The 20,983-nt window shown below is 45.8% G+C and overlaps 1 protein-coding gene across 9 annotated transcripts in view; it reads left to right on the top strand.

Annotated features, from left to right (window-relative positions):
* LOC138165352 (oxysterol-binding protein-related protein 9) overlaps positions 1 to 20,983 on the top strand; it is a 163,885-nt gene that overhangs the window by 69,327 nt on the left and 73,575 nt on the right. For all 9 annotated transcript variants that reach the window (XM_069093597.1, XM_069093596.1, XM_069093592.1 and 6 more), the window contains one exon: positions 20,693 to 20,769. In XM_069093597.1, the coding sequence (XP_068949698.1) occupies positions 20,693 to 20,769 (77 nt within the window). The remainder of the gene's footprint in view (positions 1 to 20,692; positions 20,770 to 20,983) is intronic.

Here is a 20,983-nt window from a genome sequence, read left to right as displayed (position 1 = left end):
CAGTTTGGAAATCTGTCTACTTGATCTATTTCTGTCTTGATACTTCTGCCTGTGTACTTTGAAGTTCGGGGTGCTGACCTTTTTCCCCTGAATGAGGTAAACGGTATATGTTTGACTGATTAAAGTAAGCTTGTTAACCCATTTTGAGTTGCTTTCCTTTAACAAAGCAGATCCAAGAACCTGTGTTGGCAGCAAACCCTGAGGACGCTTGGGGTGCTTGCTGCTACAGCAGTCTCTGCAAGGCTCTTCGAGTTCTGATGTCTGCGACTCCCACCCCTGCCCTGCATGCAGCAACCACAGCCGTGGAAGTTGGGACGTTCCTTACACCATCCGTACTTCATAATCGTTCTGGGTTCTGTCAAGCTGTTGTCACGTCCTGTCAGGTGGTATATCTAGCAGTTACAACACATAGACTTCTTATGGACTGATGATAGTCTTTTCATTGGTGTAGGGAATTCTTTAATGAGGAAGCCCCTCCTACTAGAGGAGGTCTGCACATAAAGTCTTCAAGAGAGGGTGTAGAAAGGTTAAAGGACTTGCCCTGGGTCACACACCTTTTATGTGTCAGGAGGGAGTTATACATGTATTGTCTTGACTTGGGGGTAGACTCTCTGTTGAAGCTCCTTCTCACAAAAAGGAAATATCCAAAGATGATCTCATAATTCTCAAAGGCAGGAACCATTTCTTATTCTCTGAGCGTCTCCCCTCCCTCACCACTTAGTATAATGAGCAGTCTTGTGATTTGATCAGGTATAGGAAACTCCCACGATGGAAACTTTCTTGTGGGGCAGGCTGGCAGCTCATCTGTAATGTCTAGCCTAGAGAGTTGCCTAGGGCAGGGCTTCTTAAACTTCTTCCACTCCTTTCAGCTGCCTTCCTTGGCACGTGTTGCCTGAGGGTGTGTATAGGGCCAAGTGCATGCTTTGTGTTCAGAACCAAGGCCTCAGTGAAGTAGTACAATGCTCTATGTGCTTGCACTGCCAGAAACCTCAGATTCATCACACCTTTGATTTTTAATTACTTCTTGGTCGTTGCACATTCAGAAGCCTTTTACTATTGCCAAATTGTATGGGGTCTAGACCCACCGTTTAAGAAGCACTAATAGGGCGCTAAGAAATGTACTCCTGGCCACATGGCTAAAGTGTCAGAGGTGGGACTTGGATCCAGTTCTTTTTTGTTGCCTCTTATTATAGGTGCTTAATAAGCATTTCTTAAATGATTAGTGCATCTTAACAGAATAGATCAATGAGCTGAATCTTTAAAAGGTAAGATTGTAATAGTAAATTCCTGTCTTTTGGCTTAATATGATCATATTTAGAATTAAAAGACTGGGTGGACTTGGCTAGACAATATTTTATATAAGAAAAACGGGACTTTTATTAACTTTAAGCTTAATATGCTAGAACAGTATTCTGACAAAATCTGAATCAGGGATCTCATGGGATCTCAGATTTAATTCAACCCGTAGAAATCCTTTCTACAACACACCTGACCAAGGGCTCCTTTGGCTTCTGAAATTTACCCTGGTTTCATCCTTGGGGGCCAGAGCAGGATTCTTCTCTTTTCCAGGATAAACATCTCAGGTTCTTTCGGTGAAGCCGTATATCAGTCAATCATTAGTCGAGCATTAATTAAAGAATATTTTGCTGGCTCATCATCCTTATCACTCTCCCTCCCCGCCCCACTTCCCTCCCACCATCCCTGGGAATACCCCCAAGAATCTGTCATGGACCCTCTTCTCTCTCTACATTCTCTCAGTTGGTGGCCTCTTGAGCTTTGATGCATCTAATTAACAGCTTTCTACAGAGGACTTTAAGATCTATATATACCTGTGCCAATCTCTCTTCTCTCCTTTTTTTCCCCTCCTCTTTTCCTCTGAACATTAGTCCAGCATCACCAACTACCTAGCAGATTTTTCAAACTGGATATTCCATAGATGTCTCAAACTCAGCATTTTTGAAACAGAATTCAGCTTCTTCCTCTAAAAACCCACCCCATTTTGAACTTGCTTCCTTCCACACGCTTAGCTGTGTAACTTTGGGGTTATTCTCCACTCCATAGTTTCCTTCCCCACAGTTAAGGTCTGAGGGGGCCCCATTTTAAGAAGGGCATCAGTTAGCTATAGAATTTCCAGAAGGAGGATGGTGGCTAGGATAGTAAAGGACCTGAAGACCATCCCCTGTGAAATGATCATACCATAAGCTTGGAATGAGAAGACTTGCAGGTGTTACAGAGAAGTCTTCCCATACGTGAAGGGCTCTTATGTGGAAGGGGTGAATTGGATTTTGTCCCACAGGGTAGAACCAGGTGCCCCAGATGCAGTACTTGCTGATGATTTGATGTGGGCTCCTTTTCATCTTCAGTCTTCCAGTGAAGGTTGGATGGCCACTTTTGGCATGGGGGTGTGGGTGGTATAGAAGAGACCAGGTACCTCTGAGGTTTCTACCACTGTCAGTAGTTGACCATGTTATAGCTATTTCTTCCTACGGTAGTAGGCAAGTAGGTTGAAAAAGAGCTGCTTCCTTTTTCTGTCCCCCACGAGACTTGGATAACTGTGATTGATGTATAACCTGTTGAACCTAATGACATGTAACTTTAGGGCCTGATTTAGAGAAAACCAGCGGGGTTAGCCAAGATCTAGGCTTCTGGAGGTGGCACCAAATCATTCTTTGGCTATTTCTTCATATTTATCAGTTAAATTTTACAAGATAAGATCAGAGATAGTCATACAGGGTGAGAAGGTATGGGTGGGTTACCATTCATTCCATGGAGGGAAGTCTTACCTAGATGAGATCACCACTGAGATACTGAAAGAAGGGAAACAGATGGTTATAGTCATTATGTGACAGAATGTAAACTTTCATTCTTGTCTTGGTAATCTTTACAGCATGCCTGGCAGAGAGTGGGAGGTTAATAAATGCTCATTGATGGATTGTACATAAGGCAGGAAGAAGCAATTTCTGTTCTCTGTTCCCCCAAAACTGTTTGTGGATTGACAGTGTCTTACTGCGGCATTTTGGTTTTTTAAAATTAATTCACAAAACTCATTTCCAATGAGTTTTACTTATTAAAACCTATCAACTTAAAACATTGACTCTTATCCTTCTAACTCTTGCTCTCTGTATTCTCTTCCTTTTGTTCCCTGACTCCTTTGTTCCTGGTTCTACCGCCTAAGATCCTTTCCCTATTACTCTGAGCCTTGAAGGAGTCCAAGAAGTCCTAGGAGTCATGGGGGGTGACCTTTGCAAAGGTATGGAGGGGGGAGATTAAACACTGAGCTCGAGAAATATCAAGAAGGCAAGTTCAGAGAGTGCATGAATGGAGTGATAGGAAGTTGGAAAAGCTGGAGCTAGACTGGGAAGAGTCGGAAATGCCCAATGTAGGAATTTACATTTAGAGGCAGGAAGGAGCTGCTGCTGATTCTTGAGCAGGGCAGACCTGTGCTTTAAGAGCATCAGTTTGGCAGCTCTGTGAAGGCTGGTTTTAGAGCTCTGAGGAGGCTCTTGCGTTTATCCACCGGAGAGCTGATGAAGACCTGGATCAGTTTTGGGAGTGGGGAGAAGGGGAGATACATTGGAGAGATGTTGTGGAAGTCCATTAGTGATTTGAGCACTGATTATATCTTTGGGGAGGACAGGAATTAAGGATTACTTTCATGTGACTGGAATAATGATGGTGTGTCCTCAAGAGAAATTGGGAAGTTAAGAGGACGGAAGGTGTAGCGGAAAAGAGAATTTGAACGCCAGTTCAGTTTTAGACATGTTGAATTTGCCATGCCCCAACAGGACATTCAAATGAAGAGATTCCAGTACGTATCTGGGGCTGTGGGACTAGGAGAGTGACTGGGGCTAGCTCTGGAGAGTTACGCGCGTGGAGATGGTTATTGAAACCAGGGCAGCTGATGAAATAGCCAGCAGAATAAAAACAGAAGTAGAGAGGGCTGAGGCCAGAGTGGAGGTCAGGAAGGACGTAGGGCTAGATGACCAACTTCTCCAGTAGATCGGTCTACCTGGTGAGAAGAGAGCTAAGCCTGAGCTGTAACAAGCAAACTAGGAGAAGGCCAGGGCGGGGCCAGCAGTATCACACCGCGCAGAGGAGTCAAGAGGGATGACGACTGAGATTAAGCAATAAAGAAAATCACTGGTGACCTTGGAGAGAGCAGTCCTGAGTGAGTGGGGGGGGGGGTGGAAGCCAATTGCAAAGGATTGGGGAGTGAGTGAGTTAGAAGGCTGGTTGTACGGTGAGAGAGGAGAGAGCTAGGACAGCTGTCTGAGCAGGTTTCAGTGTTCAGTGAAAATGTGCAAAAGACAGGAGTGATTTGGGCTTGTCTGAAGACAGCAAGACTTGGTAGCTGATTCACTGGGGGAAGGGGAGAGGGGGAGAATCCCAGTTTGTGAATCTGCACTGGGCCGGATGCTGGTACCGTTGACAGAAACAACACAGTTCTGAAGAGCAGAGAGAGAGTGAGAATGTGTGTGTTGGGTAGTACTGAGTTTTGTTTTGAATATGTGGAGTTTAAGATGTCAGTGGTTTATCCAGTTTGAAATGTCCACTAGGCATCTTTACTGAGATCTGGGAGTCAGCTGCATGGGCTTGATGAAATTACCAATGGAGAAGACATAGAAAAAAACAGAGGACCTAGACCAGAGCCTTGGGGACTGGTTAGGGTTAAGGCGTGGGTACTGAGCAAGGATGAGGCTGATTAACTAAGGATGAAGAATTCCAGAGCAAGAGTGATGGCCAAGGAAAGCAGGGGAGGTATGGAGTGAATGCATGGTGTGGAGGGAAGGAGGGAGGGAGGGAAGGGGAGAAAGGAGGAAAAGGGAGGGAGGGGGAGAGACAGATACACAGACAGACAGAGAATGAGGATCTCCAACTTGCTCATTTTACAGAAGAAAATAAAAACTGAGCCTCATTTGAGGCTCAGAGCATTTGTGACTTGGCAGTGAAAAAGTTGTTTACCCTTGTCTCCTTCACTTCTCTCCCTCCCTTTGCATTCTGGCTTCCGACTCCATCTGTTTGAAGGTAGATTTCAGTACCTTCCACTCCTTCTTCCTCCCAGCTACACATCCCACTTTTTTTCCCTGACTTGCCATATGATATGGTTCCTAGGCAAACCCTTCACTGTCCTGGGCCTTTCCCTCTTTTTTTTTTTTAAATAGTATTTTTTCCCCCAATTACATGTAAAGACAATTTTTAACATTCAGTTTTTTTTTTTAGTTCCAAATTCTCTCCTCCCCTCCCCACTCCCTAAGACAGTAAACATTTTGATATAGGTTATGTATGGGCAGTATTGCAAAACATATTTCCATATTAATTATGCCATAAAAGAAGAAACAGACTAAAAGAAAAGAATCACAAAAAAATGAAGTGAAAAGTCTGCTTCAGTCTGCATTCAGACTACAGTTCCTTTCCCTCTTTCTTATGTAGTCATTCTTCTTTTCCAACTAAAATGTGGCATTAGCAACCTCTGTGCACAGTGTCCATAATAAGGTTTAATCAGACAAGGGACAGGCACCCAACATCTAAGTGCCTACTGTGCACCAGAAATGGAGTCGCCTCCCTTAATACAGACATTGTGTTTCTGTTAGTGTTGCCTACAATTGCATCAATATTTCAGCAGCTGCATCCCACAGTTGAACTGAGGGCAACAGATTTGCAATTAATTTGTGCTATGGATATGTTTTTTGTTTTTAAAAACAAAAAGAGTGAGTCCCTCACTCTTTACGGACCACTTTAAGAAAACAGGCACTGTCACCTGACTCACAAATGGTTAGGCAACCTGAGTCCATTTGTAGTTCGGGTATGCATGCAGTTAAGCAAATTCTTATTTCAGAGAGAGAGAGAGAGAGAGAGAGAAGGAGTGAGAGGAGTGAGAGAGGGAGTATGTGTTTCAGTTAAATAGCTAACATTTCTTCAGTTCCTGTTTATTGTGTTCCAGGCACTGTGCTCTCTGCTGGGGATACAAGGGCAGAAACATTCCTGCTACAGGTGTGTTGTGTGGTGGGGGTCAGGTTGAATACAAGCTGTAAGTCCTCAAGTCTGACTGTGATGCAGGTGAGAAGGATTTAGGTTCAGAAGAAAGAGCCAGGTGTTGTGAGGTCTGTGAGGAACTGAGGGAAGGCCTTGAGTAGATCTTGAGTGCTGCTGGAGTAAATATTATGGGACCTCAGCAGATGAAGACATCACTTCCACTTGGGGAGATCATGTAGCAAGGGCACCCCAGGCTAGAGGTCTCCAAAGTAGGCAGGAGTAGAGGTGGCATACCCCAGGGGATCTGTAAGATAGTTGGAGGGAGGCAGGCCCAGGGCTCAGTTAGTTACCAGCCAGAAAAGGGGTGATTCGAGAGCCTTTCCCCACCAGGTCTGTGGCCCATGTTAGTAGCATCTGTGCTAGGGTGATAGAGGCATTGGCAGCATCAGCCTCAGAGGGAGGGCAGCACCCAGGGTCCCTCCCACTGGCCTGCTGATTCTTCTTCCCTTGGGTCTCCTTCCAAGGTGTGTGCTGGTGGTGGCGGTGGCAGTAGGGGCATCCCTGAGCAAGGGCTGGGCAGCTGTGTGGAAGCAGCAGTGAAAGGCTGCTGAGCCGGCAGAGTTGGTGGAAGATAATAGACAGCCAGCCAGCAGGCACTGTTCTGTGTTCTAGGCACTCTGCTAGGCATGGTGGGTACTCAGGCAGAAATACAACTGGCTGGTTCTTTGTCAATCCAGCTGGAAGAGACAATGCGTCCATCCTTTGGCATGTCTAATGTAGACCAAATGGCTACAAGGGAATTTGGGGGATGGGAAGTCAGGAAAGGTTTAATGTGTGAGGTTACCCTTGAAGGAAACTGGGCAGGGGGCACTGCTTGGGGAGTGAGACCGAAAAGGTGCAGAAGCTGCTGTTCTGGGCAAAGGGAATTGCTAGAAGTGGCAGCAGCATCTTGGTATGTTGTCATGCCAGCAGTTAACTGTAAATATCCTAATGAACAGCCCTCCATGTTTCAGAACTTTCAGAGCCTGATGGGAACTCCTTTAAATTCAACTAAACTCCCACCTCCCCTGGGAAGCCTTCCCCAGCCTCTCTTAATTCCAGGGCTTCCCTTCTGTTATAACTGTTTCCTCTTTTTGTGTCTATAGCTTGCTTTGCTTGCATGTTTGCATGTTGTCTCCTCCATTAGATTGTAAGCTCTTTGAAGTCAGGGGCTGTCTTTTGCCTTTCTTTGTGTCTCCAATGCTTAACACAGTGCCTAGTACATAGCAGGCACTGTTTTTGCCCTTTTGGTACCCTCCGCCCTAGCACTTAGCACAGTGCCCAGCACACATAGTGGGTACTTAATGAATGTTTACTGAATGCACAACAAGTCAGAAAGAGAGAGATGCGTGCCAAGCTGGTCTTCCTTTGTATCTGTTTTGTACGTGCCAGTATAACTCTCCCCAGACAACATGGGAGGTCCTTGGTGCTGGGCAGAGCACCAGGCATATCATCAGGCCTTTACAGATGCTTTGGGTTGTTCCTTGGTAAGGGACTATTGACCCCGTGCCAGGTCTGTAAGAGGGCCATCATTTGTCCCAAAGTGCTGTCTGTGGATGGAAACAGGAGCAGGCATCCCCTTCCGGAAGGGCAGACTCGGAGCTCTGTAACTGTGCCGGCGAGCGGCAGGTGGAGGGCATTATTTGAGCAACTGTTACAGTAAATCCTTGACAATTTGTGGTTTCTCTATATCAGAAAATGAGATCTTTACAGCAACTTCATCGACTCTTACTCTTATTGAAAGCATAAATAATGACAGGAAATAGGAAGTATGATTAGACAAATGGGGAAAGAGATAAAGGAGGTAAAATTAGAAAATACTTTTGAAAACCACTGTTTTCTTGGGGGGACATTTTGTTTTTCTTTTAAAAACATATCCTGTATGTTGCCTTATGTGGTAAGCACTGTAAACAATGTAGTGACCAGTATTTTCCTTTCCTCATAATCTAGCCCTATATTATATTGTTATTAAGCTACTAATAAGCTAAAATTCTCAAAGAGTGGTGGAATCTAGGAAGGCTTCTAAAAAGACCTAGAGTTGGCAGGGCCTTGTGAGCCTCATTTAACCTTGCCTCTTCATTTTACAGATGAGGAAACTGAGGCCAGAGAGATAGAGCGATGGTCTGAGGTCACAGAGGTGCAACAGGATCTTAGGGCTCAGAAGGAGCCTGATTGACCCCCCGGTACCTGAGCAAGGTGACAGAGCCCTGAGGGGATGCCCACCACCCTCAGCGAGTTCCTTTCAGGCTCCTGTGGTCAGGCCTCGTCTGCTCCCTGCACCTCATTCTGCCTCATTTAATTACACAGAACACATCTAATCTCTCTTACAGGAATAGCCCTTCATATTGCCAAAGAAAGCTTTGGGATTTCTCTTCACCCTCCTCCAAATTAACAATTCTTTTAGCCAGTCCCATCATCATCGCCCTTCTCTGAACTTCTTTAACTTATTGATGTCCTTCTTGAAAATGTCATGCCTAGAATTGAATTGGTCCTACCAAGGCTAGCAGAGCTGGGATTTGAACCCAGGTCCTTGAGCGTTAAAGCTGGGGTTCTTTACATTTTCATTTTCATGTGGCTGGAGAACCCTGGGGAAGAAGATTTCCAGTGTGGGAAGTGAGCCAGACTTGGGGTCCAGGGACCCAGATTTGAATTTTGTCTCTGTCACTTCCCACTTCCGTGCCCCTGCCCCTTCCTCTGTAAAATGAGGGTGTCAGACATGATTCTCTCTCAGGTCCCATCCACCTCTAACGTGCTCTGATTTTGTCACATAATGATTTAATTGTGAGGGCTGGGCTGGTAAGAGGCAGAGTCCTAGGGCAGAAATGGGGTTCTCTCAGGGTCCAACTTTACTGATTCTAGGCTTGAGATATTTTGGACAGTGCTGCTTGTGATAAGAGGGTTTGCTGACTGCAGTGGGAGGGGCCTCTGTGGTGAAGCCAGAGAGTCAGAAGATAAAACTGGGAATGTGTCAAGTACAAGCAGACAGAGTGATGCTCACTGGGCAAAGGAAGGTCCAGTTCCACCACCTGCAGGAGGCAGCTCGCCCCAGTGACCTGTCTCTGCAGGGCGTTTGCCCTGTCTGGGCACCTTCCTGACAAGGAGGGGACCTGGGCAGAGATGGTTGTGAAAAACAGACCAAGAGGCTTGGGCTCCGAGGGAAAATCAGGGGAGGAGGGAGCAGAGGCTGGAGGAATCATAGAGCAGTAGGTTTGGTTCCAGGTCAGTGATTCCCAGACACCTACTCTGTGCAGAAGCATGTTGCCACATGCAGAGCTGTTGTCCTCAGTGCTCACAGAGGATCCCAGTGACGTCACCATGTTGGGGTCAGGCACAGTGCGCCCAGCTGTGGCCGATGAGACCAGTGCAAGGTCGCCAGGATCTACCACTGGCCGGGCACAGGTAGCCACATGAACATTTGGGGTGGAGAGGGCCCTGAATGTACATGTCTTGTGTCTCCTTGGAGCTACAGCAATTCTGTGTTACCCATAGAGCATGTCCTGCTGGGCAGTTGAATCCAAAGTTCTTCTGAGCGACCTGGAGAACGTCTTTGCTTTGCTTCTTCCGACCTTTGTGTGAGCCCTTGCCTTGTGTGAGTTCTCTGTAAAATAGTGTTTAGGCAGATGTATGTTTGGCATTTGAATAGTGTGGCCAGCCTATCAGAGTTGCACTCTGTAGGAGAGTTTGTTTACTTGGCAATTCAGCTCCAGAAAGGACCTTGGTGTCTAGCACCTCATTTCCGCAGGTGAGCCTCACGGTCTTCCTAAGATAGTTCACGTGGAAATGATTCTGTTTCCTAGCATGGTGCGGGTAGACTGTCCAGGTTTCACAGGCATGCAGCAGTGAGGTCAGCACAACGGCCTATATATGCCTGGAAAGTAGACTGCCAAGGTAAGTGAGCTCATGCACAGAATTCATCTTTTCTCCATTTGTTGTAGCCGGTGGTTCCCCATATGGAAGTTGTGGTGCTGGCTGGTGGAGAACCTCCATTTTCGTGGTGTTCATAAAGTCAGGCCAAAGTTAATACAAGCAGCAGAGAATCAGCCCATACTCTGTTGCATCCCAGCCTCAAAGGTTGCATGGAGTGCACAATCATCAGCAGACAGAAAGTCGCATGCCGATTCTACCTCCTCTTTAGTCTTGGCTTGTAGTAATTACCATCTGTAATTAAGCTGTAAGTCATTTACCATCAGTGTGGTAGCTGACTTTGATGCTATTTTTGTCTCCGTTGAAGGCATCTGACAACATTACCGAAAACATCATGGTAAAAAGCCCTGCTTCTGTCCACTGGGGACTGGGAAAGCTCATCCAGAATCTGTGTGATCATGCCATGATAAAACTGAAATAGAATACTGATGAACTTCTCTGGGCAGCCACATTTTGCCATGACTTTTTACAAGCCCTCATCATTGATAGTATCAGAGGCCTTGGTCAGATCTGCAAACATTGTGTGCAGACTCTGCTCTGCTCCTGGCATTTCTCCTGGAGTTGTCAGGCAGCAAACACCATATCAGCCGCTCCTTGGCCCTTTCTGAAGCCACACTGGCTCTCAAGCAGATGACCGTCTTTCAAGTGAAGGATCAGCCTATTAAAGAGGACTCTGGCAAGAATCTTACCAGCAGTGACTAAGAGAGAGACCCCCCTGTGGTTATCACAGGACAGTCTGTTTCTTTTTCCTTTATAGAGATGGACAGTGGAGACATCCTTGAGCTCTTGGGGGATGACTTCCTCTTGCCACATAACCTGGAAGATTTCAGCTCGTTTTTGTATGTGCATTGGACTCCTTGCCTTGTAAATCTCAGCTGGAGTAGCATCAGGAATAGGCGATTTGCCACAAGAGGAGAGCCTACTGGCATTCACAACCCCTTCTTCAGTTGGAAGTTTGACTAGTGAGGGGTTAACTTCATCCTGAGCTATATGATCAGTGACTTTAGCATTGGTTGATGACAGTGTGTTGACAGCACTATGGAAGTATTTGGCTCATCTCTCCAGAATCATGTCCTTATCCCTAATCAGTGTGACTCCCTCAGTACTGGGTAGCAGAGACGCACCATAGGTCTGTGGCTCATGAACAGTCTTCAGGGAGGGCATCATAAAAGCACTTCGGATTGTTACTGTCCTAAAACTGCACCTCATCCACCTTCTTTCTGAGCCAGGAATCGAATCCTTCCGCTCTCTAAGCTTCATTTGCACTTGACTTTTTTTTTTTTTTGGATACACTTTGCTTTTGTTGGAGTTCTGTGCTACCTTCTTAGAGATGAATGAACTACCCTGCTGGTAAACTGTGCGGAGTTCTTGTTTTTTGTTCTGCAGTTTCTGAATCTCCTCATCATTTTTGTCAAACTGATTTTGATGTTTGTGAATATTCTGGCCCAGATGAGTAAATGCCATGCTGTATACTAAATTTCTGAAAGCCGCCCACTCCTTTTCTGCCAAACTGTGTGTTGGCTCAGCTTTCCCTCTAAGTTAGCAAGAAGCTGTTCGTGCTCTAGTCTGCTGACGCTAAGCCTTCTGGTAATAGGCAAAAGCCTTGGGGTCACTGCTTTTGAGTGTGAATGCTTAGCTTGGAGAGGATAAGTCTATGATCAGTTCATCGCTCTGTGCCATACATCAGCTTAGTCACACTCACATCCTGTCTGTCTGTCTGTCCTCCTTAAAATGACGTAGTCTACTAAATGTCAGTGTTTGCTGTGAGGGTGCATTGATGAAGTATAACAGGCAGGCAGTGTTGGCAATGAGAAGGTCCTGACACACGTGGGTCTTCAGTAGTAAGTGATGCTTGCTGTTGCTGTTTCCAACTCCATTCCTCCCTCAGGCTCCCTGCCATGTCTGGTAATCTTTGCCTGCCCTTGCATTGAAGGCCCCCAGAATTATAAGCTTGTCTGCTTTCTGTACATAGATGATAAAGGTCCAGGTCTCCATAAAATTTTTCTTTGACCTCATCAGAGTTCATCATGATGGGAACATATGCCCTGCTGATGGCAGCACGGTGCTTTCCTGCAAGTAGCAGTGGTATCGTCATGAGCTTCTCTCCTGGTTCTCCTCAGCCTCCTTTGCTGGGTCTTCATCACTCACTAACAGGGAGTGCCCCTCAAGGCTCTCTGCTGGGATCTCTTCTCTCTCTCTTCAGTTCCTAATGGATTCAGTTGTCATCCCTGTGCCCATGATGCCCAGATAGATTTACCCAGGCCTAGGGCATTTCTCCTGACCTTCAAATGCATATCTCCAACTACCTGTTAACCTATGTATCATCCACAGCTGGATGTCCTATGGTCATCTGAAACTCAGCGTGTCCAAAACTGAACTCATCATCTCCACCCTCTTCCCCTGATCCCCTCCAAATCTCCGTTACTATTGAGGGCACTACCACCCTCCTGGTCACCCACACTCACAACCTCGTCTCCTCACCTTTAGTCCTTCGATATCCAGTGTGTTTCCAGGTCCTGTTGATTCTGTCTTGTATATGCTCCCTTCTCTCCTGCCACACTGCTACCACCCTGGTGCAGGCCCTTATCACCTCCTACCTGGGCTATCTACTCAGCTCTCAATTGATCTTCCTAAAGTATAAGTCTGATTAGCTCTCTCTTTTTCTCCCCCCCCCCCCCCCCCCCACACACCTTTCTTTCCCCCTCCCTATCTTTTCTTTAATCCAGCCCTTCTTTGTTTGGCTTTTAAAGATCTTCACAACAGTCTTGTCTTTTCACTCATTCCCTTCCTCCTGCTCTGTGATCCAGTGATCCAGCCTCTTTACTGTTCCTCCCCTGTGACAGTCTGTCTCTCGACTCTGGGCATGTTCACTGGTCATCTCCCATGCCTGGAGGTCTCTCCCTCTTGGCTTCCTTCAGGTTTCAGCCAGCCTCTGACTTTCCGTGAGCCTTTCCTAGTGCCCCTCCCTCTCCCTCGCCTTTTCTCTGAGATTCCCTGCCATCTACCCCATATCTCTCCTTTTGGTTCAGAGCTTGTCTCCCCCATTACAGAGTGAGCTTCTTTAGGGCAGGGTCTCTTTTTGCCTTTCCTTGAGTCTCTGGTGCCTGTATCCTTGGTGCTTAGCTCACTGTCCTGGTGATTGATAAATGTTTGTTGATTTGATTCTTCCTTATCATCACACAATGTTTCATTTGCACTGCAGACTTTCTTTTGCATTTATTAAGTGCCCGTTATTACCTAGTCTGTAGAGGCAGCAACATGCTATAGTTGATATTGAAGGAAGGCCTCAGTGCAGACTCTGCTTCGGACTCAGCTGGGCTGTGAGGCCTCAAGCAAGTCCAGCTAGGGGGAGCTGACCTGCACTGACTGGCAGAGGACTCCCTTCTGTGCTGGTGAAATCACTTGATAATGGCTCTGGAAATGCTGCCTTGACAAAAAGAAAAGGCCTCCCCTTAAGGAGCTTGCTTTCTGTTTGAGGGAAACTACATGTTTGTGGAAGATGATAAAAAGTAAGTTCTGAGGCAGGGGCAATAGCTATTGCCCCTGAGAGAAGTGAAGTGATTTGTACAGGGTCACCCAGCTCCTATGTCTTAGTGAATTAATATTATGCCAGGCAGTGCACTGGCGATAAAGAGATAGCCAAGCATTTACTAATCTCTTACTAAGTGCTAGGAGCAGTCATGGATAAGTCTTAGGAATTCAAAGAAAGCAAAGCTAGGATCCTCAGGGAGCTTATATTCTTATGGAGAGAGAACATGCAAGTGACAGTGTATGTACAAGAGAAATAAGGTGTAAATGGAAGGAATTTGGAAGGTTAGGGAGACCAGAAAAGGCCTTCTTTAGAAGGTGGGATTTGAGTTGAATCTAGAAAGAAGTCCAGAAAGCCGGGAGTTGTGAGTGAAGAGAGACCGCATGCCAGGCATGGTATCAGCCAGTGGAAAGGCACAGAGGTGGGAGATGCAGTATGTGTGAGGAGCAACCAGAAGGCCAGGAGTGGCAACCATGGGGTGGAAAGCAGGAGCAGTGAGGGGAACTGGGAGAGGCCTCATTCAGAAGGTGACAGTTGAGTTGAGTCTTGAAGGAAACCAGGGATTCCCAACATTTAAAAAAATCATATTTTTGAAGGTTTTCCTAGGCCTACTAGACTGTAATTCCTAGGAGGCAGAGACGTCATATTAATGAGCTCAGCTGCTCTCATGGTACCAAGCACAGTGTATTTATTGCCCGTTTCTGTGGTTAGAAAAGGAGGCGATACAATCACAATGAGACTGAGGAAGAACAGATGATGTACATGCTGAGTGAAGGTCTAGGAAGAAGTTACAGAAGAACAGAGGCAGGGATAGAAGAGGATGACGTATGTGAATGGGCTGTGATTGAGCAAGTTACCCATGGCAGTGCAGCGGCTGGATCGCTGAGCTTGGACTTGGGAAGACCTGAGTTCAGATCCAGTCTCAGATGATTACTAGCTGTGTGACCTTGGGCAAGTCACCTACCCTCACCTGTAAAGTAGGGACAACAATAGCCCCTATCTCCTAGGGTTGTTGTGGGGGTCAAATGAGATGATTGTAAAGCACTTAGCACATAGTAATAGCACTATATACATCTTAGTTGTTATTGTTATATCTCGGGGGTACTTATGTTTTCTCACCCTTCAGGCTCTCATCACTTCTTGCTAGACTATTACAACAGCCTTCTAACCAGTCTTAAGTCTCTCCCCACTGGATTCCATCCTCCGCTTAACTGCCAGAGTGATTTTCCTAAAGCAGAGCCCTGACCAAGACGGCTCCACGTTCCCTAGCCCCTTCTTGCTCCCGAGGCTCCTCACCCTCAGCTCCTTCTGTACATTCTAATCCCGTGACTCTGGCTCACTTGGCGTTTGCTCACATGATACTTCATCTCTGCACCCAGTGCCTTTGGATTGGCTGTTCCCCATGCTTGGGGTGCTCTCCCTTCGCACCTCCTTCTCTTAGCTACTCTGGATTTCATCAGGTCTCAGCTCTAACATCCTGTCTTCTACAGGAGTACCAAGGTGCCTTCATCTTTAAACCGTTGCTAGACGCTACCATCCCCTTACACTACCTCTGTCTCCCTTCCCTTTATTATTCAGAGGCATTGGAGAATGGCCTGTACTGTCTGCCTGTCTTCCTCTCATTCACTCCTCAACCTTTGGTAATCCAAAACTCTCACCTATCCATCAAGTGAAAATATTCTTTCCAAAGTTTCCAGTGACCTTTTTTAAAAATAATTTTTATTAATATCTTTTGGCCAAATTTCCCCCTCTGTCACTTCTCCTACCTTCTCCCTCTTCTCAGCTATCTCCAGAGGCAGTTAGGTGGTACAGGGGAGAGAGCAGTGGGCCCAGAGTCTGGAAGGCTTGAATTCAAATCCAGACTCAGAACTTATTAACCGAACCTACCCAAGTCATTAAACCTCTGTTTGCCTTGGTTTCCGCATCTGTAAAATAGGGATAATAACAGACCCTGCTTTGTAGGGTTGTTGTGAGGCTCACGAGAGATGATGAGATCATATTTCTGAAGTGTTCACCACAGTGCCTAGTACGTGATGGGCGCTACATAAGTGCTTATTCCTTTCCCTTCTTCCCTTTCACTTGTTTAAAAAAAAGGAAGATAGAGGGAGGAAAAAAGCTGCAAAGCCAGTCAGCACGGATGGTGCCTTAGCTGTCAAGTGTAAGGGCCTCTTCTCAGGCCTCAGCTTTCTTGAGATATTCTCATAGTCCCCTCCTCCTGGATGCTCTCTCCTCTCTTTGGGTTCTCAGGGTGTTCCTGACTCCTGGTTGCTGCCTCCCTGTCTGGCCTGTCCTTCTCAGTCTCCTTCAGGACTGTGAGTGTTCCTGAAGGTTCTGGCCTGGGCCCCTTCTCTTCTCTCCCTCTGGTAACCTGCTCAGGTCTCAGGGGTTTACCTGTCACTCCTGTGCCTTTGACTGTCAGATCTGAATATCCAGCCCCTTTCTCTTCCTAGAACTTCAGTCCTGCATCAACGATGACTTAGACATTTCAAGCTAGATGTCTGAGACATTGAAACACGCCATATCCAAAGCAGAACTCATCTTCTTCCCACTGCCCCCCCACCTCCCTCCTTCTATTCTTCCTCATTCTGTCATCCCTCCTTCCAGTCTCCAAGTTGGCAAATTTGCCATCATCCTAAGCTCCTCACTCTCCCTCATCCCATATATCCATCGACATTTCTGCCTGTTTGTGCCCTGATCACCTCTAGCCACAGCCGCAGGCCCTCCTGTACACTGCTGCCAAACCAGTTTTCCTTAAGTGCACAGCTGCCTCTGTGATTCCTCTCCTTGGTCTATTCCACTGGCGTTCTTTTGTCATTAGAACAAAATATAATCTCCTGTGTTTAGCTTTCCATCTTCCATCTCTGAGCCTTTGCCTTGGCTGTACCCCATGCCTAGAGAGCTCTCCCTCTTCACATCTGCCTCAGAGTCTCTCCCTTCAAGATGCTGCCCAAACACCATGTTCTGTATGAGGCAGCCTCTCCTGACTAGTGTCCTCCCTCTCAAATTGCCTTCTATTCAATGAATGATTAATATTGAATATTTATTCTTTATGGATTTATATATGTAGTCGTATGTCCCCCCATTAGACAGTCAGTGCCTTCTTTGTTCTTGTGTCCCCAGTGCCTAGCCTAGTGCCTGGCACCAGGGAGGCCCTTAATTAATAGTCACTGCTTGATTGAGATCTCTCCTGCTCTACCCAGCTGCTGGTGACCTCCATCTAGTTTGTCTAAATCCAGATATGTTGTCTGGCACATCACATCATAATATGAGCTTCTTGAGGGGTAGGGACTATGTTTCTTTGTATCCTCAGGGCTTTTGGCACAGTGCTTGACACATAGTAATTGCTTAAAAAGTCTTTTAACCAATTAGTTGTTAAGTTTTTTATTTATTTCAAATGAATGAATTTTCCTGGGGAGTGGAGCGTTCAGCGATTAAGAGCAGTGACATTCATTTTTAGGATTGTAAAATCATAGTAACATAAAACAGGCTGAACTAAGTGATCCCAAAGATTTCTTCTGGTCTAGCCCCCAATTTTCTCATCTTTTTGTTGTTGTCGTTGACCTTCGAGACCATTTCTAGTCTAATGCTGATTGAGTTATGAGTTAATTGAGATCCAGAGAGGTGAAGGGACTTTGCCAAAGTCAGTGATAATGATTGAGAGACAGATGGATGGATGGATGGACGGATAGATAGAAAGTTAGATGGATGGAGACAGGTAGGTAGACATATAGATGGAAAAATGGAGATAAGAGCAAACAAGTCTGAAACTTAGGCTTCTCGACTCCTCTGCTGTTACCTTCCTTTTAAAAAATTAATTGAATTTTAAAACTTAAATCACACTTAATATAAAGTGCTTTTCAATCCCTGAAGTGCCATATGGATACTGGCTGTTATTACTAATCTTCTACCAGACTTGGCTTAGAGTGAAAAATATCTGGAGGGAAATAGTTGAAGTGAGTGAGGGAGAGGCAGGGAAACTCAGCAGGCAAATGTTTGTTCTCCCTGAAGCCTGGAGCCAGGTGCAGTCACCCCAGACTCCCAGGACTGGAAGGGGGAGGCTAGATGGCGCCACAGTGCCCAGTATCTGACCTAGAGATAAGAAGACTCATCTTGAGTTCAGATCTGGCTGCAGACACTTAGCAGCTGTGTGATCTGCTTGCCTTGGTTTCCTCATTTATAAAAGGAGCTGGAGAAGGACACAGCAAACCATGCTAGTGTCTTTACCAAGAAAACCCCAAATGGTGTCACAGAAGGTTGGATATGACTGAAAACAACTAACCAGCCACAACAACTAAAGGACTGGTGAGGTCAGCCCTCGGTGTCGTGCATTTGCACCTTGAGGAGAGAAAGTGGGACTGGTTTTCCCACAAGAGGTAAAAAATGGATTTGGAATTCAAACTCAGGTCTCTGATTTTCAGACCAGTGCTTCAGAAACCCTAAGATCTTGGCAACTGGTCCCATCATTTCCTGGCAGATGGGGGAGAAGAAGTGGAAGCAGTGTCAGATTTTATTTGCTTGGGCCATGAGATCAAGATGCCTGCTCCTTGGAAGGAGACAAATCTGGACAGCTAGGAGGCCAGATCACTCCCTGACATACTTTAAGAAATTAATTCAGACCATTCACTGGAAGACCAAATAGTGAAGCTGCAGCTTAAATACTTTGACCACAGAAGAAGATGGGACTCACTGGAAAAGACCCTGGTGTTGGGAAAGATTGAAGGTGAAAGAACAAGGGACGGCAGTGGATGAGATGGAGAGAGAGTGTTATAGAAACAATGAACCCGAACTTGGATAGATCTTGAGAGATGGAAGAGGAGAGGAGGGCCTGGCATGCTGTGGTTCATGGGGGTCACTGAGTCAGGCAGGACCGAATGACTCAACAGCAGCAGCAAAGCCTCCTCCCTTTAGTTTTATGTCTTGGCCTTTGATAAATTTTCTTTTGACAGGAATGAAAAAAAAAACTTCTTATAACAGGGGAAGACGTGAAGAAAAATGAAATGCAAATGAAAAAAGCAGAACAGCGGTGTCTCATCCTGAAGTTTAGGGTGAATGCTAAGGGGCCCAATACCAAGCTTGCCACTGTAGAGTCTGGCCCAGGGGTGGGGATAGTTTGAGTGTCCCAGTTGGCCAAGATGGTCCATTTGGGGCTCTGCTTAGTGCCACAGGTGAGGTCAGTAGCTGTGTGACAGTGAATCCCTGAAGGCTACCAGGTGGTACAGCAGATAATCAGACCTCAGTGCGAATTCTGCTCCCAGTACCTCCCTCATCTCCCTCAACACCCCCCCCCCTTTTGGGGAAGGAGACAATGTAATGGGAACTGTAATTTGAATTTGAAGATCCCTTTGTGTTGGCAAAAGTAGCAGGTACTTAACACTTAGTAACTGATCAAGCCTCTGTTGGGGAAACAGAAGGTATGAACTCTTGTCTTCTGTTACTGATATAACAGGAAGAGGTTGGCTGAAACAGAAAGTAGCTAATGCTATGTGTATATAAGAAAAGCCCCAGAGAGGCACAGGCAGAATTTTCTTGAGACTTAAGATCTGGTGGCAGAGCAGCTACAGAAGAATGGAGAACTGAGCCAGAATTTCCTGGGAGCTTGTGGTGGTGGAGCTTCTTCTGGACAGGAGACAGGAGCCCAGAAATGGTGAAGGATCTGACATGGACCAGACCCTGTGAACTTGAGTGTGGAGCAGGACCTGCCCAGAGAGCTGGACAAGGAACTGGGAGCTGTCTGCCACTGAACCCAGGTAGAATCTGGGACCATGGAAGGGGATCCAGGGAATCTGAAAACCGACCCCAAGTCAAGGTGAAAAGACCTCTCCTTGGGTACTGAGTAATTATGGTATTATAGTTACTATAATTAGTGACCTAAGTGACCTAAGGGGTGGAGGGTATTGTGTATGATAATTAGTAATTGATTGATGAACAGTAGGGTTTTGTATATGATGCTTAGTAATTGATTGCTGAATAAGTGACTGATTGAGTTCATCAAGACTTTGCCCCAAGAGTGGAAGACTTTGACTATGTACTTTGAGATATTGTTACTGATAAGTAACTGATTGAGTTAACTTAAGAGTGACTATTTTACTTTGAGACTATGTTGTGAATATTACATTGTGATTTTCTGTGATAAGTTGTAATATTGTGAATGCTGTACCTTGATTTTCTGTGAAAGTTTTGCTTTGATTTATTATGGAATAGAGTGATCACTATACTATGTAATCAGAACCTTAAAAGCTGTTCACAGTAGCATTCTTCTGGAAAACTTCTGTGCATGGCATTACAGGCAGTGAGACACCTTGTGTAGAGTGCGAACTTTACAGCACAATGTCAACACTGCCATTCTCCTCTTTCCTCACTTTCCTCTTCTCTCTCCGCCCTGTCTCATAGCTGGTTCATTCTTCAGTTGTTCATTCAGCAAACTTCCTGTGAGTGCCTCCTGTATTTCAGGACACAGAGTTTGGCCACGTAGGAGATGCAGAGAAGCTTAGGAAAGGGCCATTGCCCTGAAGGAGTTTACCATCTCCCATAGACCAGAGGACCTGGGAAGCAAAAGGGAGTTAACCTTACTAGCGCCGTTCTGACCAAAGTGAATTTGGACGTTGTCTGTGGACATAATCAGTTTGTAATGAAGCTCCCTGGGTCTGTTAATGGCCTTCACCCTTGCCTGCCAGCTCTTAATGCCCATGGGATCCTACGAGTCATTTTTTTCTGTGTTGGTTCTTTCCTCTGGTAGGCTCTGAACCTCTTGGCAGGAGCCCCGTGTTCTCCAGACTTTCATGTTGCACCTTGTTGCAGTGTTTGCATACAGTTAACACTTAATAAGTATTTGTGAGGTAAATGATTTGGCACCCTTTTCCTCACTACAAAAAGCATCACTGAATCCCAGAAGCAGAGCTTTGGAGTCACCTTAGAGAATCTTTAGTCAGTTGCTCTCATCCTACAAATGAGGAAACTTAAGTATGGCTAAGAGGAAATAAGTTACCTGGGTGTCCACAGCTAGAGGGGCAGAGCCAGGACAAAACTCCACCCAGGGCTGCTGAACCTGGGCCAAGGCTTTTCCCACTTCCCTCTACTGTAACAGTTGAGGGTGAAAGAGCCTGTTAAAATGAAATTCTGTTTTCATTAGAAAGTTCCATAAGATTATCATCTTGAATGTGAATTTGTAATATTTAAAAATGTATTGTTGATGCTTACGGCAGAAATAACATACACCTTCTTTAACAGCTCGTGATGCTGATGAGAGAGAGAAGTGGATTCAGGCCCTAGAAGAGACCATCCTCCGGCATACGCTTCAGCTCCAGGTAGGACTTTTTCAATGACTCTATGGTCCCAGGACATCAAATACCTAATGGGGACAGGAGGTGAGAAACGAGAAACTGTGATTATCTTGCATGAGCTTCTTCTGGTGTACCATCATCTTTTGAAGGTTCAATGATGTTTCTGTCCTCTGAAAATGGAAACCTGTTGTCTAACAAGTATCTGCAAGTTTATAGTGGAAAATGTGTGGCCAGTGAA

This window comes from Petaurus breviceps, unplaced genomic scaffold (assembly GCF_028583685.1).
Source record: "Petaurus breviceps papuanus isolate PSGF00001 unplaced genomic scaffold, PetGlider_PUasm1.0 208, whole genome shotgun sequence".
Taxonomy (NCBI): domain Eukaryota; kingdom Metazoa; phylum Chordata; class Mammalia; order Diprotodontia; family Petauridae; genus Petaurus; species Petaurus breviceps.
Note: the sequence above shows the minus strand (reverse complement) of the source record. Positions and strands in the feature narration are given on the sequence as shown.